A 15,311-nucleotide genomic window follows, 5' to 3' on the forward strand; every position below is an offset into this window, starting at 1 on the left:
ATACTATCATGCTATCTCATTTATCCATTTAGAACATCCCCTTTTGCAGTTACTAGTCACTGTTGTTTCAAACTTTCCACAGAAGCAGTGATTGACAATACTTCTGACCCTAAACACTTTTTGTACTGTGTATCAAATAGAGTTGTAATCAAATGCACTTTACATGAAGATTGGGTAAAAATTAAAATTGTCTATTCCTTTTGTTAGGAATTCTACTCAGAATAATTAGACATTTCAGTGTACCTCAAATCCACCAATAACCATAAGGGCGTTAATGTTGTTAGTACGCATCTGGTCAGCAATCTTCTCCAAGTATTTTGCAGGAAGAGTACTAAAAATTATTAAACCAAAAGAAAAATAAAAACATTTTACAGACTGCAGCAATAAGAACTACTTACTAAGCTGAAACAGTAAACCAAGCAGGCAATGCAATATTTCTCATTTTATGTATTTATCCATACAAATAATTCTTCTTGACAACCAGTAAGGAGTCACATCAACTGTAAAGAAACTACAGGTGTGCAATCCTTTGAAGTGTATGGATCCCAGGAAATTTAAGTTGAGGTCCCAACTCCTACTTTCATTCTCTCTTCAGAACTGGTACAATACTATAAAGATACCCAAGTTGGAACATAATGATTTAAAAAAAAATAAAAAAAAGAAATTGAGGACTTAAAACATTCTGTGGAAGGAAAAGAGCATGGAATCATATACTGGTTATATGAAATACTGGAATTCATCATAACAATTGGCAGAATATTGACCATTACCGTTTTGTACCAAGAATTGATCCTCCTTGACCAGTCCAGCCTCCAACATCTCCCCAGCTGATTTCCTTTATCTTTGAAGTAAAAAATGAGATTCTGTTAATTATCCAATTACTTCTCTTGACATGCAGCAAACACCAGGTACTACTTAATTTAAAGCTCTTGGAACAAGTTGTTGAGCACAGACAGCACCAAAAATGAACTTGGCAGAGAAAGAAAACAGTATCAAGAGGTTAACTTAATTTCTCCTGAATTCTTACCAATCCCTTTCCATTCTGTCTGTTTGCTCTTTCTTCCTCCAGATCTTGCTGAACCCTACCTCCTTGTTTCATATCATGATCCTATTTTCACATCCTCTCCTACTGAATGTGAAACAAACATCTATAAACCAGATCTTTGAAATTAGTTTTGGGACCTATGACTCCAGCTAGGCATAAAAAACAAAGCTTCTATCCAGTTTCTCCTCAGTAGACCAACTGATGGTTTAACATTTAAAACAGGGGAACAGAAGAATCTAACTCACCGGGGCGGGGGGGGGAGCTTCCTCCCTCAACAAGCACAACTGCAAAGTTTCTTATAGCAAAGAAGCACAGATGCACAGATGCAACAACTCATCGCACAGAATCAGTAACTCTTCTGTTGTTCTGTGGAAAACCTACCATATGCTAAACATTGACCAAAACTTGAAGGTAGGATTCACCTGAACTAATTTTGTAGCTCTGCAGCATGTGATTAGCATACTTAAGATTAATTAATCTATCGACTAGAATAGCTGAGAAATGCTGTTACAATTTGGGTTTTATATATCTTTATGAATAAAATAACTTACAGAATCAGTTCCCGTAACAGTTATGACAGAACATACCTTCTAAGAACATAAACAAAGGTGAGCGCGTGGGATGGGGTACATACTAGTATGTAATCCACATATGTAATACTGACCTTCCCTCTAGCAAAACCTTCAAATCCGTCAATGACAGCAAACATTTTATGGCCTTCAGTTATGCCAACTCTCACCGCAGCCCTCACTGCGGCATTCATTCCAGCTGCAGGGGCACCAACATTTAAAACTGCCACATTAAAATTAGTCTGCAAGAGAAAAATAATATTTAATAAGCACTTTAATTTCTACACCATGGTTAATTTGTTCATCATACACAGTTGCTAAACACTGGAATGTAGGAAAGGAAATTTCAAAGCCCCTAAACCCATCCAAAATTTGAAGTTAACTAGAAGATACATACACGTATTTCCCCATTTGCAGAATATTGCATAGAAACAAATAGTTTAAAAAAAAGAATGTCCACTTTTAAATAAGACTTTATCACATTTTTATTTGGTTTGCAGGTTAAGTTATTCAGGTTTTTATGCTCTAGCTCAGCTAGGTTGAAGCAACATAAAATACCCTGTGTTATTCAACCAGTTCCATGTTCACAAAGCAGTAGTTTTTTGCAAAACCACCCAGAATAGCCAAGAGAAGAGTAGGAACTAATTGTACATCATAGTGGTTAGGTGTATATCATCAGTACCGTGCAAAGCGGAACAGACAACAACTTTTAATTTAAAGTATCGGCCAGGTTTTCAGAGCAGTTGACAATATAGTAGTAAACAGGAGCACTCGGCATCTTTCACAATGCCATACATTTTCAGATTATGGCAGTTTTTAAAGCATTTCCTAACGATTTAAAGTAACTGTGCTTATATACAGTGTCTTCCACAGTTTAATGAGTAACCCAGGTAAGCAGCTAATCTACTGAAATGGCAAGTCTGTGATAAACAAATACAAATTTGTAATTTCAACCACAGGCAATGTAAGAGAGAAGACTATTTAAAATATAGCATGAAATAATATTTTGGTATATAGCATGTATTCCATACCTATGCATTTAGTCCCCATTTATGTTGCTTTGTTATCAATTGTACTCTAGATAACACAACTACATCTAAATGGATGTAAGCATTACAGACTTGAACAATAATACAAGTGGCCAAAATCACACAATCTAGCTACAAAATACTATTAAAAACTTCTGTCTTGTTACAACAGATACAACCCTAAAACAACAACAGTGTTCAAATCAAGAACACTTTCAATGGAATTACTACTTTACACTGGTAAATCCACTATCATTCAGCTCATGGATTCTTTCCCAGAGGAAAAAACTTCAATACTTTCATTAAAAAGAAAAATTACTCATAGATGTGCACTGTAAGGGTAAAAAAAGCAAGAGTGCTACTGTGTGTAAAATGCTAATAAGCATATTTGGATTAAATTTTAACTGTAAAGCATAAAATGCAGATCCTCTGTATATGACGTATTCCTTGAAATGGAAGGCTTATTTCCAGATAAGTCACGGGCCACTGTCTTTGATTAAGAAATCAATAGTTTCACTGACATCAGTAAGTGTTGATTTACAACAGATAAAAATATAATCCATTACCAAAAAATGAAGAAGGCACTGCAATTTATTATTTTTGTTTTATATTTGCAGATTTGAAATTAATACTAAGAGCAAAATATAAGTAAAGAATTAAAACTTTATATGCCTGACCTTTGGGAAAGTTTAAATCCTGTGTATAAATTTAGCAAACAGAATTTAAATGATAGCAAACTAAGTAAACAAATTCAAGAAAACTTGACAGCCTGAGCTTATACACTAAAATTCATCATGCTTTAGGTCAGCTGGATGACTTGTTGTTCATAACTATAACAGAATTGTAACACTTTGGTACTGCAGAAGAGCTAGAAGTTATTAGCTTTATCCTGGTAGATGGGAATACAAAACAAAAAAACAGAACAGTTGTTACGTAGTGATCATGGCATCTCTTCCAATCCCCCCCCCCCCCCCCCCAAAAAACAAACAAACCAACCAACCCACAAAAAACCCACACCCCCAAAACAGGATGTACGTGGTTTCTTTTTTAGCTCTGGCACAATCAAAGTAGTGTAGAAAAACACAAAGGAAACACAAGCAGCAAAATACAGTACAACAACACTGCTGAAGCAAAACATTCAGCAGGCTCTAGTGATCTGATCAGCTTAGCCTTTTCCTCAATTCCTGTGACATGCACATTTCATCTACTATTTAATTCCCATCCAATCCCTTTTATTGAAGCACACAGATTTGGCTGCTGTGGTCAAATCCAAGTAGTTAACAATTAAAAGTGGCCTACATTTCCTTCTAATGTCATCCATTGCAAAAAGACATGGCACAACTCTTTTAAAACAAAATACAAAAGCCCAATGCTAATGATCCTACATTCACATTGGTACATAAAAAACCCCCACAAATGCACACCTGATCTGATAAAGCAAACGGTGAATATCCACCAAAAAATTTGTGAATTCTTTGATCCCTTGGAGGTCAAACTTAGGTCCTTATTTTAAAAAAAAAAAAAAAAAAAAAAAATGATTTTGGCAGGTATATATGAAATAACTCTGGTCTATATACTTACTTATGTTTAAGCAAAAGTATAATTTAAACTAGAGTTATTTTATCGTAGTCTCCCTGAAAGGTCCTACTATGACTTTTCATTTGTAACTAAGTTTCCTTTACTGCGTGAAGTTTTCCATGACATTACTACACAGTAATTTTTGTCAACTAAAATGGCTAGTTGTGATCATGTTACTTGCTATCCACAGAATTTCCGAACAGATGTCAGCTACTCAAATGAATTTTTCCTACTTTCAATGCAATTTTTCTCCTTAATAGTATTGAGAAGATACTGTTAATCATTACTCAAATATTTAATTGGAATAAAATAAAATAACCCATAACTAACATAATCATGCAAATAAGTAAAAAAGCATCACAAAACACAACCAAAAAAAGGAACTAACCAGTGAGGTGACAATCACCAACTATGGTCAAAATCAAAATTATTCAGTAAACCATTAATGAAAACAAAAAAAACCTGTCTGAAATTTGTTTGCACAATACATTTAGTGTCTGCCTTCTAATAAATCCAAATTTCCTCTTATACACAACTTACAAACCACAAAGAAAAGAACTAAATGTCCACTGCTGTATTATGCACACTGACTTATTAGATCAGGTAAGCGTGACGCAGCTGTCTTCGCTATTCCATCCCATGAATTCCTGGACCTACCCTTGTTCTTGGAGCGGTTTTGCCCTTCAAATGGGAGGGCTAGAATACGTTTATATTGAATCTTCTTTCTTTATCCCAAGATTTTTTTTGACTCTTAATCATGATTACATCTCTTTTCTTTCCCTCCATATTAACAAACAGATAGCATAACGGTAACTATTAGGACCAGACACTATAGCAATTGGGACCAGACATATGTCCAAGACAAAAAGAAACCATATAGGCAGGAAGTTTTCTAGTTGGAATGGTATTTCACTTTAAAAAAACAATGTTAGTTATTATTAGAATAAAGTTGAGTGTTGCAAGCATCTGTCTGCCATTACAATATTTAACTAATTTTATAAAGTATCCTATGGCATAGATTTGAAAATAGTATTAAGATGGGAAGAGGGGGAGAGAAGAAGAAAAACACTGTTTGTTAAGACACCCCAAAAGCAGACATGCATTACACACACACAAGCCCCCTTACCTTCGGAAGCTCAGCATCTGGTTTTTTGTGCGACAGCAATTTGTAGGTGTTAAGGTTGTTTTCAAAGCTCCTAAATAAATAAGTAAATAAGATAAGATAAATAGTAAATTTTTCAACTCATAGTTTTTTTAAAGAAACATTTGAATTTTTCAGAAACTTTTAAAACCAGGTATGTAATATTTAGACCAAAGTTATTACAAATGCAAAACAATAAAAACTGGAAATGAAAGAACACTGGAAAATACTCAATCCTGTAAGACAACAGTGAGAAAATATAAAATAACTATATAGCTGGCAAATGAGTTTTGTAGATTGGTGATAAAGTGTTTTATTACTTGAGACAGAAATTACTTGAGAAAGAAAATGCTTTTTTGACGCGTAAGAGCACAGTATGTCTCCCTCCAACATTACTGTTGGAAAACTACCAGCTACTTACAAACAAGCTCATGGGACTGGCCTCAAAAACTTGAATAAACAAACATACGGCTGCTACCAGTCAGCTCATACAACACAGCAGCTCTTTTCTTTGTGACTAGTTGTCCTAGTATCAGTTACTAGCCTGACACAGTACTGGAGTTTTCTTTGTTTTCAATGTTTTTATGCAGGTAAGAATTTCGATTATTCTATTTTAGCAACTCTTCTTCTGTCTCCTCAATTATTCTCAAATACATAAACCATGTGGATATGACATTTTATTTTAAATAATGTAAAGTGGCAGCAGAACAGCAAAGCAATTCAGCTTTTCTAGAGCAAATAAATCGATACACAAGTTTTTGGCCATACCTTCCACGAAGCCTCACAGCTTCAACAAATCTTCCCTCATCCATTGCTTTCTGGACTTCTTGAGTCTTGAAAAAACAAGTTGATTACTCAATATGTTTAAAAAACACAGGAAGTTGATTATTTAATATATTCCAGTAAATAGATCATTCTGAAATAGCTTTCCAAAGTGAAAAAAGAAATATTGACATTTCATTAATTTATGAGCTACCTCTTATCTTAGCATAAATTACAGTGGACAGGAGAACAGGAAAGTAGAAGCAGACACCTAAAGCTTTCCTGGGTTAAAAAAAAAAAATAAAAAAATCAAAGTATCTATTTCACATTTTCTTTTTTTAGTTTAAGCTGAACAGTTTTAGTGCAGAAACCTGACTATTGTGTATGATGTGTAAATGGATGCAAGCATCTGAAGAATTTGTTGTAGCAAGAAAAAAAAAATCTGAGATGAATTTTAAAACAAATTAAAAAAATATGTATTTCTTGTTTGTTAGTAGTTCGCAAATAAGTAATAACATATAGAGAACACACATGAAGTTCATTATTCTCAAATGCAGAGAATTGCCACACACTTTCCCATCAGTGTTTTAATGACAATGGACTGTTATTGTACACAGCAGTCTGTTGTAGTTAATGAGTAACTATAGATTGGCATTTGGCCAGAAACTCACCATCTGCACACACTCCATCAAAGGCAGACGGACAGCCTGGTTTCCAGACAGGGACACGACACAGGCAGGGGTAGCTGGAGTAGCTTCTAAAAGGGCAAGCACAGCTTCCACACCCATACGACTTGCCTGAAAATAGATAATGTTTGAATGTTCAAGCAAGCACTTAAAAGTACAAGGCTTCCAACCACAGAAGTGGCCACGATTTCTCTGTAAATCAAGCTGAAATTAATTATTCCTTGACAGGTGAAAATGTAGCAGGCTGTTTAATACCCTTTAGTATGGATAATTGTTCTTATAGCTTTGCTTTTTAATCCTAATATAGATTCCTTTACATGAAGTGCTTCACTATTTTGAATTTGAGCTATTCAGACAGGTAATGTGAGATAATAATTGGATTTACCAAGTTAATCAGATAAAGAACTAGCCCACTCCCAAATAATTAATCGAAATATAGATGTACCATGCGATACCACAAGTAATTATTTTAGGTTCACTTACCAAAATTCTGTCAAAAGCTGAAGGGGTTCCACCTCTTTGCACATGACCCAAGATAGTTACTCGGGTGTCAAAACCAAGCCGTTGAACCACAAGCTGCAAAGAATTTCAAAATATAGTGGTTTTATTATCATTGTTATTTTATATACACACATGTTAGCATTACTCTGGTTTACATACTATTGGAATAATAAAATTCCACATATACTATACATTTGTATGTCAATAGTAATGAAAACACTATAGAAGTTAAGCCAGTCTTTTGTTTATTTCTAACCTAGAACTAAACTCCAGGTTCCTAATCTAAAGGAACATTTTAGTTATTAATGGTAAAATGGCTTAGATTTCAATGCTTTAACTGCAATTATAGTGGCTTCATTATGCACAGTCCTCGGCCTTATAAAAACAGGTCTAAACATTATAATTAGAATACCTGAAAGAAATTCAATTACAGTGTTTTATTCACCCCATGTTTGATCTCTGTGCAAGATTACACATCCCAAAAGATTCTGAGCAAAACTTTAATGAAGATGACTTTTAATCTTAAATGACAAGGCTTTTAAAACTTGCAGTAAAAATTATAATAATAAAACTACTTCATTCAGTCAGACTTTCTTTCCATTAGATTTGATATGTAACAGACAAAGTCAGTCACAGAAAGACATCGTTTATTAATACACCTTCAGTGAGTACCTAAGATTAGGAATAAATAACGGATACCATAAGCAGGAAAAAAATAAAATCAGAGGTTATTCAAAAACTATAAAGACCAGGGATAGAAGATTTTATGAATGTTTTAACTGACAGAAATTTGTAGCAAGCAAGTAATGTTTCTTCCATAAATGCATAATAGCTATGTGCTGTATGCACACTTAACACCGCCTGGTGCTAAATTTTACTTTGTAAAACTGCAATTCTGAATTAAAAGCCAAAGATTACTCTCAAACTGACAGCTATGGAAAACAAAACTTCATAGTCACAGATAAACCCCAGGTAAAATCAAAATGTCACAGCTCCTTCCTGCCAATGACTATTTTTCAACTTTTCTTAAAGGACCCATTGCAGGAAAAGCAGAATAATTTCTGCTCAAGTTTTTTCTTGATCTTAGACACCAATGAAATTTTTTTTGCAAAGCAATCATTTAGAAAAAAGCAACAAGACTTTGTCCAAAGTAGACAGTATTATTTCACTGTGAGACAGACCATTTTTAAAATTTTACAAGCAACAAAGTAAGGTACGATTATAGTTACTGATTTGAGCTGATTTCAGACTCTCTACCCATGACACAGGTGTTTTGGACTGTTGTCTTATTTTACAAGGAGAAAAGGTTCTAATTAACAGCCACTGAAATAACTTCCCCTCAAGTGGACTATAGATTCAGATAATAAAGCACAAATATAAAATGCAACCAGCAAGCTTTATGATGAGCTGCTTTACAGAAGCAGATCTACTTTACAGAAACGTAATTGTTAGTAACAAGCCCCATCTTAACAACAAAACAGAACGTGCATCATAAAGATGTTGACACTTACATCCTTAACCTTCTCTGATGTTATAGGTTTGTTATGGCAATCAATGGCGCCTTCAGCTACAATAATAATATTCAGCCTTTTCTTTCGTGCACGATTCTATAATAAAAATAAAAGCACATCCATATAATAAAAAACAAAGAAATTTACAGCACAATTTTATAAGCAATTGCTATACATTAAACTGCTAGTATTTAAGGAAATATTTCTTATACTTGATCACTTCAAAGTTCTCACACATGTTGTCTTCATACAGGTCTTCTCACTGGTGAAGTGCAATGTTTTATATCAAATTAATGAGGAAAGGTGCACACACTGCTTATCTATAGGAATAGTTTTATGTAATCCCTAGAGTAGGCCATATAATTCTTCAAAACAATCACAGAATGCAGGAAAAGAACTTTTAAGGTCAAATAGCACTACCTGTGACAACAGAAGCAAAGACTTGCTGAAAGTCCTGATTACATGTTTAAATCACTCTTTTCAAACAAACGTCTGCAAAGATGTCAGGAAATCCCAAACATAGTAATACATTACCTCTGAAAGCTTAACACACATTGAATCTTCCCATCCTTCTTCTGGTGGGTATTCAGGAATAAATACCCAATCTGCACCACAGGCTAAGGCACTAACAAGAGCTAGATACCTAATAAACATAACAAATGATTAGACATTTACGGTTCAGATTCTTGATCTTTCATAATTATAGCTGTATGAGACACAGACTGCTGAAGACAATACATACCCACAGTGTCTCCCCATAACCTCCAGAACAAATGTCCTCTGATGACTGTAAAAATAAGAAAACAAATCAACCGTAATACTGCAACTCAAAAATCCAGTCCAAATTCTTGAAATCAGAATCTGGTATCAGGAAATAGCCTGTGTTTACCATGCTTAGCAAACAAAGAAGTCATTAGCAAAATAGAAGACCATATTTAACAACATATTTAAAATTAGGTATCTTCCAATGCATAATTCATTTTCACAACTACTTTCTTATAAAACATGTAAGGGCAGTTAGGAGAGGAGAGGTGAACATTTACCAGAAATGTAAATGATGCAGACCCATAGTTAAGAACTGTAATGATATAGCTGTATTTAAAAAAGAGAATCATTTAATTGCTTAATTTTTACCTAGGGAAAGCTAAGAGTACAAAGTAGCATCTGTTTCTAGATTTAAAGTGTCTGGATTTTCTCTAGAAGAGCATGTCTGGGAAAGACAAAAACCATATTTTAAAAAAAAAAAAAAAAGCCTGTCCCTAAAACTGATACAGCCTCTACAATCAGATGCTTGAAGTACTGCCATGACAGGAATGATGGAAAAGCAGTGACTAAGAAAAAAAAAAACTGAGACACTTGAAAGATGCAGCCAAAAAGAGCTTTTATTCCCACTCTAGAAATATTACAAATACCAGTTACCTAACTTCTATTTAACTTATATCCTCCACTACTGTATAGTTCCAATCCCCCTGCCATGGGCAGGGACACCCTCCACTAGACCAGGTTGTCCAAAGGCCCGTTCAACTTGGCCTTGAACACTTCCAGGGATGGGGCATCCACAGCTTCTCTGGGCAACCTGTGCCAGTGCCTCACCACCTCACGGTAAAGAATTTCTTTCTAATATCTAATCTAAATCTATCCTCCTTCAGCTTAAAGCCATTACCCTTCTAACGGCTTGTTGGTTGCTGAAAAGCTCAACTTGAGCCAGCAGCGTGCGCTTGCAGCCAAACACATCCTGGGCTGCATCTAAAACAACAAGGGAGGTGATTCTTCTCCTCTACTCTGCTCTCGTGAGACCCCACCTGGAGTGCTGCATCCAGCTCTGGGGGCCCCACTACAAGACAGACATGGAGCTGTTGGAGAGAGTCCAGAGGAGGCCACGAAGCTGATCATAGGAGAGGTGCTCCAGCCCTCTGAAGACAGGCTGAGAGAGTTGGGGTTGTTCAGCCTGGAGAAGAGAAAGCTCTGAGGACACCTAATTGCAGCCTTCCAGTACCTAAAGGGGGCCTACAGGGAAACTGGAGAGGGACTGTTTGCAAGGGCATATAGTGATAGGACAAGTGGTAATGGGTTTAAACTGAAAGAAGGTAGATTTAGATTAGATATAAGGAAGAAATCCTTCACTGTGAGGGTGGTGAGACACTGAACAAGTTGCCCAGAGAAGTTGTGGATGCCCCATCCCTGGAAGTGTTCAAGCCCAGGGTGGATGATGTTTCAGGCAACCTGGTCCAGTGCAGGGTGTCCCTGCCCACGGCAAGGGGGTTGGAACTAGATGATCTTTGAGGTCCCTTCCAGCCTAAACCATTCTATGATTCTACACCCATTGTCATATATTTGTTATAGTTTTCTATAATATGCACAATTTACCTTTGAGCAGTGGTCATGATGGCATCCACAACTTCAATGATTCTGTGCAAGGCTGAGTCAGTACCTATGGTCATATCAGTGCCACAGAAGTCATTGTCTATAGATCCAACCATTCCCACAATGTTAAGGTAAGCGTATTTCTTAACAGCCTCTTCATCAATCTTTCCTGTAAAGAATATCCAGAGAAAGAGTTGTAAGTTGTTGTTGTTTTTTCTAAAATATTTTAGACATATTGCTTGGTTGCTCTACTTTTTGTAAATTAAACACATCCAAAATTTGAATTAGGTTTAGATATTTTAGGTAACAAGGTTAGTCATAACTACAAACAAAACCAACCAACCAAAAGAATCCTGCATAGAACTCCTTACAGTAAAGAAGGAAACAAGAGCTTTTCAGTCCATTTCAGTGTCAACAGATTATCAAGTTTTGTAACCAATTGATGGTTTGGACTTAAATAATAGCATTCAAATTGTAGTCTCAGTGTATGACATGCAATGAAGAAGTAAAAGGATGCAAACTGGATGTGATTATGGACATATATAAACAATCAAAAACCAGCATTAAACTTTCGAAGGCTTCTCTTCAGCAACACTGAAAGGCTCTGATTTCATGATTAATAAGCAAATAGAATAGAAAAGCTCCTATTCTAAGTCTTAGTCTGTGTCTCCCAAGACATCAGTGAAAATGCTGAATCATCCAAGAATTCTAAAGGATCTCAAGGATGAAATACCTTAGCACTTAAGCGCTTAAAACTACCTTAGTATCTGCGGATGCGATGGTAGTAAATATATGTCAAATTTTTAATATGGGATTCAAGAGCTATCTATCAGTGTGCTTAATGTCTATACTAGAGAAAGTAGTAGAAACCATAATGAAAAATAACTAATGTCCATAAAGATAAATACAGCATTCTGAAAAAGAATCAAAATGTTTTCTATGAATGTATACCACGCATTACAAACCTTTTCTAGAGTTCCAAAGGTGACTTAATAATCGCATGAATAAGGGATATCTGGTTGACATATTCTACATAGATTTCCAAAAAGCCATTGACAATGTCTGCCCTCAAGGGATTTTGAGGAAACTAAGTAGCCACAGCATAAGAGAGAAGGCTTTTGCATAGAATAAATAATGTGAAACAGAGGGTAAAAAAATGCAAAACAGAGGGCAGTAGTAAATGCACGTTCTTGTATCTGAGGAAGGTAACCAATGGAGATCTACAAGGATCTGTGTTGTTCAACATACTCAGCAATAACCTAGAAAAGGGAATGAGCAGTAAGGTGTCAAAGTTTACTGATCAAACTGAATTATTTGGGTTCTAAAGGTGTGGAGTATCTGAGAAGAAATGAAGATGACTAGCAAGACACAGTGAGCAGTAAAGTATCAGATGGAATTCATTGTAGATAAATGTAAACTAATACACATGAAAATGTACCCTAACATTACAAACAAAATAGTGCTATTTTCAGCATAATAACATAATAATGCTGTTTTCATTAATAAATCAGCTTCAATGCTCAATAGCAGTCAAAAAAAATCAAAATATTAGAAAATATTAGGAAAAGAACAGAGAACAAAACAAAGTTCATTATACTACTGTGTAGATCCATGGTTTGCCCTCATCTTGAATACTGGGTGCAGTTGTGGTCTTCCCCACCTCAAAAAGGACATGGTAGAACTGGAAAAGGTTCAGAGAAGGGCAACAGAGATGATCAAAGGTATAGAACTTACATATAAGGAATAACTAAGCAAACTAGGACTCATCCATCTAGAAAAAGAGATGACGAAGGGAAAATAAGACATCTGTAAAAATCTCGAGTGGCATGCAGAGAGGAAGCAGGATTGATCCTTCACTGTTTGTTCTAAAACAAAAATTATAGGACATCAAATGAAACTAGAAGCCAGCAGGATCAAAATAAAAAGAAGATTCTTCACAATCTTCATCGCTCAGTGAAGCTGTGTAACTCCTTGCTACACAACATTTTCAGTAAAAATCTGTTTGCTTTCAAGGAGACTGCATACATTCATGGAATAGAAATCTATTAAGGACTGCTAACAGCATCAGGTTCAGGAAAGCCTGAAGACAGAAATGGATGGAACCTATCAGAGTGTTTATATATTATGAATAACATATAGCATCCACACAGCATTTATTTAGGCTTGTTCTGTTCTTTTACTCTTCCGTATACATTCTTTTGGATGCTATCAAAGACAAGTACTGGGCTGAATGCACTTTTAGCAACAGCCACTTCATGTTCTGATCTTAAACAAATAGTGACATACAGGCAGGAAAGCATTATAATTTAATGACAACCAAGTGTGTAGCTTCTTGTAAGAAAGGAATTACCATCTCAGTTTGGATTTGAGGACAAAGGGCTTTTCAAGCAGAAGGTTTAAAGTTCAGGCCCTAAAAATTATTCATAATGGGGGAAAAAAGCCACACAGGTAGTTGCCCAGTAACTTGGTCTTTTTGAATCTTTAAGGTATATATGAGAGGATGTACAGAAATCAAAAACTATTTCTTTGTGAATAACCGTGTAAGTTCCTAGAATGTAAGCATTTGATTTTTAACTTAAGAAATATCCTCTGGATACAGTTTGCACATGTGTAGCTAGGGTACATAACTTCCCTGGAGATTGGACTAAAAGCCTAGAGGGTCTAAACACAAACTTACCTTTCTGTGCCAGTTCTTCTAGAAGTCCACTCCACTCTTCCCGGAACAGATTGGCACCAGTTAAGCTGCCATCTCCACCAATCACGCAAAGATTAGTGATTCCTCTCTGAACCAAGTTGTAGGCCGCCTGCAGGCGGCCCTCCCGGGTACGAAAAGATTTGCAGCGTGCACTACCGATAACTGTACCTCCCTAAAAAAAGGAAGTGTAACAGTTTTCATTTATAATCCAGTATTTTACTGTATTTTTAAGATGGTTTAATGATGAATAGTTATTTTTTAGCATAACCTCCATCTCTAATTTTGCAGTGAGTAAAAAGTAACGAAAAATAAAGAGTTATCAAACCTGTAGGAAATTATGTTCTCAAGAGCACATACACCAGGGAAAAGGGAAAAAAATGCTCAAAAATGACTGATAAAGAACTACTCTTGAAGAAAAATGTGAAATGATTTGGGATTAATTTCAGTAGCATTCCAATTAATTATCTAATTATTACTTATAAGTTATGACAATAGCAAAAGTAATATGATACTAAGTAGTTAAGAATTTAGATGAATTTACTTCAAAGCATGACTTTTTCCCCCTAATATCGTGAAACATATAAACAGAAAAGATATATCCCTAAAGCTCAAAATTAGCATTTACTCTCATTCCACAGAATTACAGGAAGAACTGCATCCACATTTAGTGCTGTACAGATCAGACTAATGTTAAATTTTCTTGTTTATTAATTTATGTTCTGTATTTATTAATATGATTTTAAAAGCTTCCTCCAAAAATGGAAGTCATTATTTTCAAAATAGACCAAAGCACCCTATCACTGAAAATTGCTGGCATCTTGCTGAAAAAGTTATTTACAAATGTTCTGTTTATGTTGTTCAGTCACTTGAGAAAAGTCTAATTTTTACCGTATTTATTGTCACAGTAAAAATAAAATTAATACTGCAAAAACATTTTTTTCCCTGCAAACAAATTGGGAGGTGATTACCTCACATTTGCACAAACATTTCCTTCCCTTTGCCTTATAATAAATCCGTCACACCAATCTAAATTTAAGCTCAAATCTGTAGAGGCTCTACTGATATGATTTGCCCTATCAATAGATGTTTCAGCTCTCAGGCCAGTCCTAGGCACTATTATATCATCTACGACAGAATACACAACAGCTGCTAGTCAAAGGAGAGAGAAAAAAAAAGTGGAATAGAAGCAGTTCAGCTTTCTCTACAGACAAAAAAAATAGAAGTGTACACATGGAGATGTTCTAAAAATAACAATCAGGACTGAAAAAACCCATTTCTAAACTAGATATTTTCATACTTAAAAGAAACCAGAGCTGTAAGTGGAAAAGAGACTATGTATTTGAAACAATACAACTTGTTCTGATTAAACAGAAATATAGGTTGGGCTGAAAAAATCTTTTATCAAAACAACTAAACACATTCTTTAAGATG

At 35.2% G+C, this 15,311-nt stretch overlaps 1 protein-coding gene across 5 annotated transcripts in view; it reads right to left on the bottom strand.

The window, feature by feature from the left end:
• The window catches only part of PFKP (phosphofructokinase, platelet), a 47,704-nt gene that overhangs the window by 16,111 nt on the left and 16,282 nt on the right, over window positions 1-15,311 (bottom strand). For all 5 annotated transcript variants that reach the window (XM_075746577.1, XM_075746578.1, XM_075746575.1 and 2 more), the window contains exons 4-15: window positions 13,863-14,052; window positions 11,189-11,354; window positions 9,564-9,608; window positions 9,356-9,464; window positions 8,822-8,917; window positions 7,293-7,385; window positions 6,795-6,920; window positions 6,130-6,194; window positions 5,347-5,416; window positions 1,710-1,856; window positions 771-841; window positions 244-331 (exon numbers count right to left, since the gene is read on the bottom strand). In XM_075746577.1, the coding sequence (XP_075602692.1) occupies window positions 244-331; window positions 771-841; window positions 1,710-1,856; window positions 5,347-5,416; window positions 6,130-6,194; window positions 6,795-6,920; window positions 7,293-7,385; window positions 8,822-8,917; window positions 9,356-9,464; window positions 9,564-9,608; window positions 11,189-11,354; window positions 13,863-14,052 (1,266 nt within the window). The remainder of the gene's footprint in view (window positions 1-243; window positions 332-770; window positions 842-1,709; window positions 1,857-5,346; window positions 5,417-6,129; window positions 6,195-6,794; window positions 6,921-7,292; window positions 7,386-8,821; window positions 8,918-9,355; window positions 9,465-9,563; window positions 9,609-11,188; window positions 11,355-13,862; window positions 14,053-15,311) is intronic.

This window comes from Balearica regulorum, chromosome 2 (assembly GCF_011004875.1).
Source record: "Balearica regulorum gibbericeps isolate bBalReg1 chromosome 2, bBalReg1.pri, whole genome shotgun sequence".
NCBI lineage: Eukaryota > Metazoa > Chordata > Aves > Gruiformes > Gruidae > Balearica > Balearica regulorum.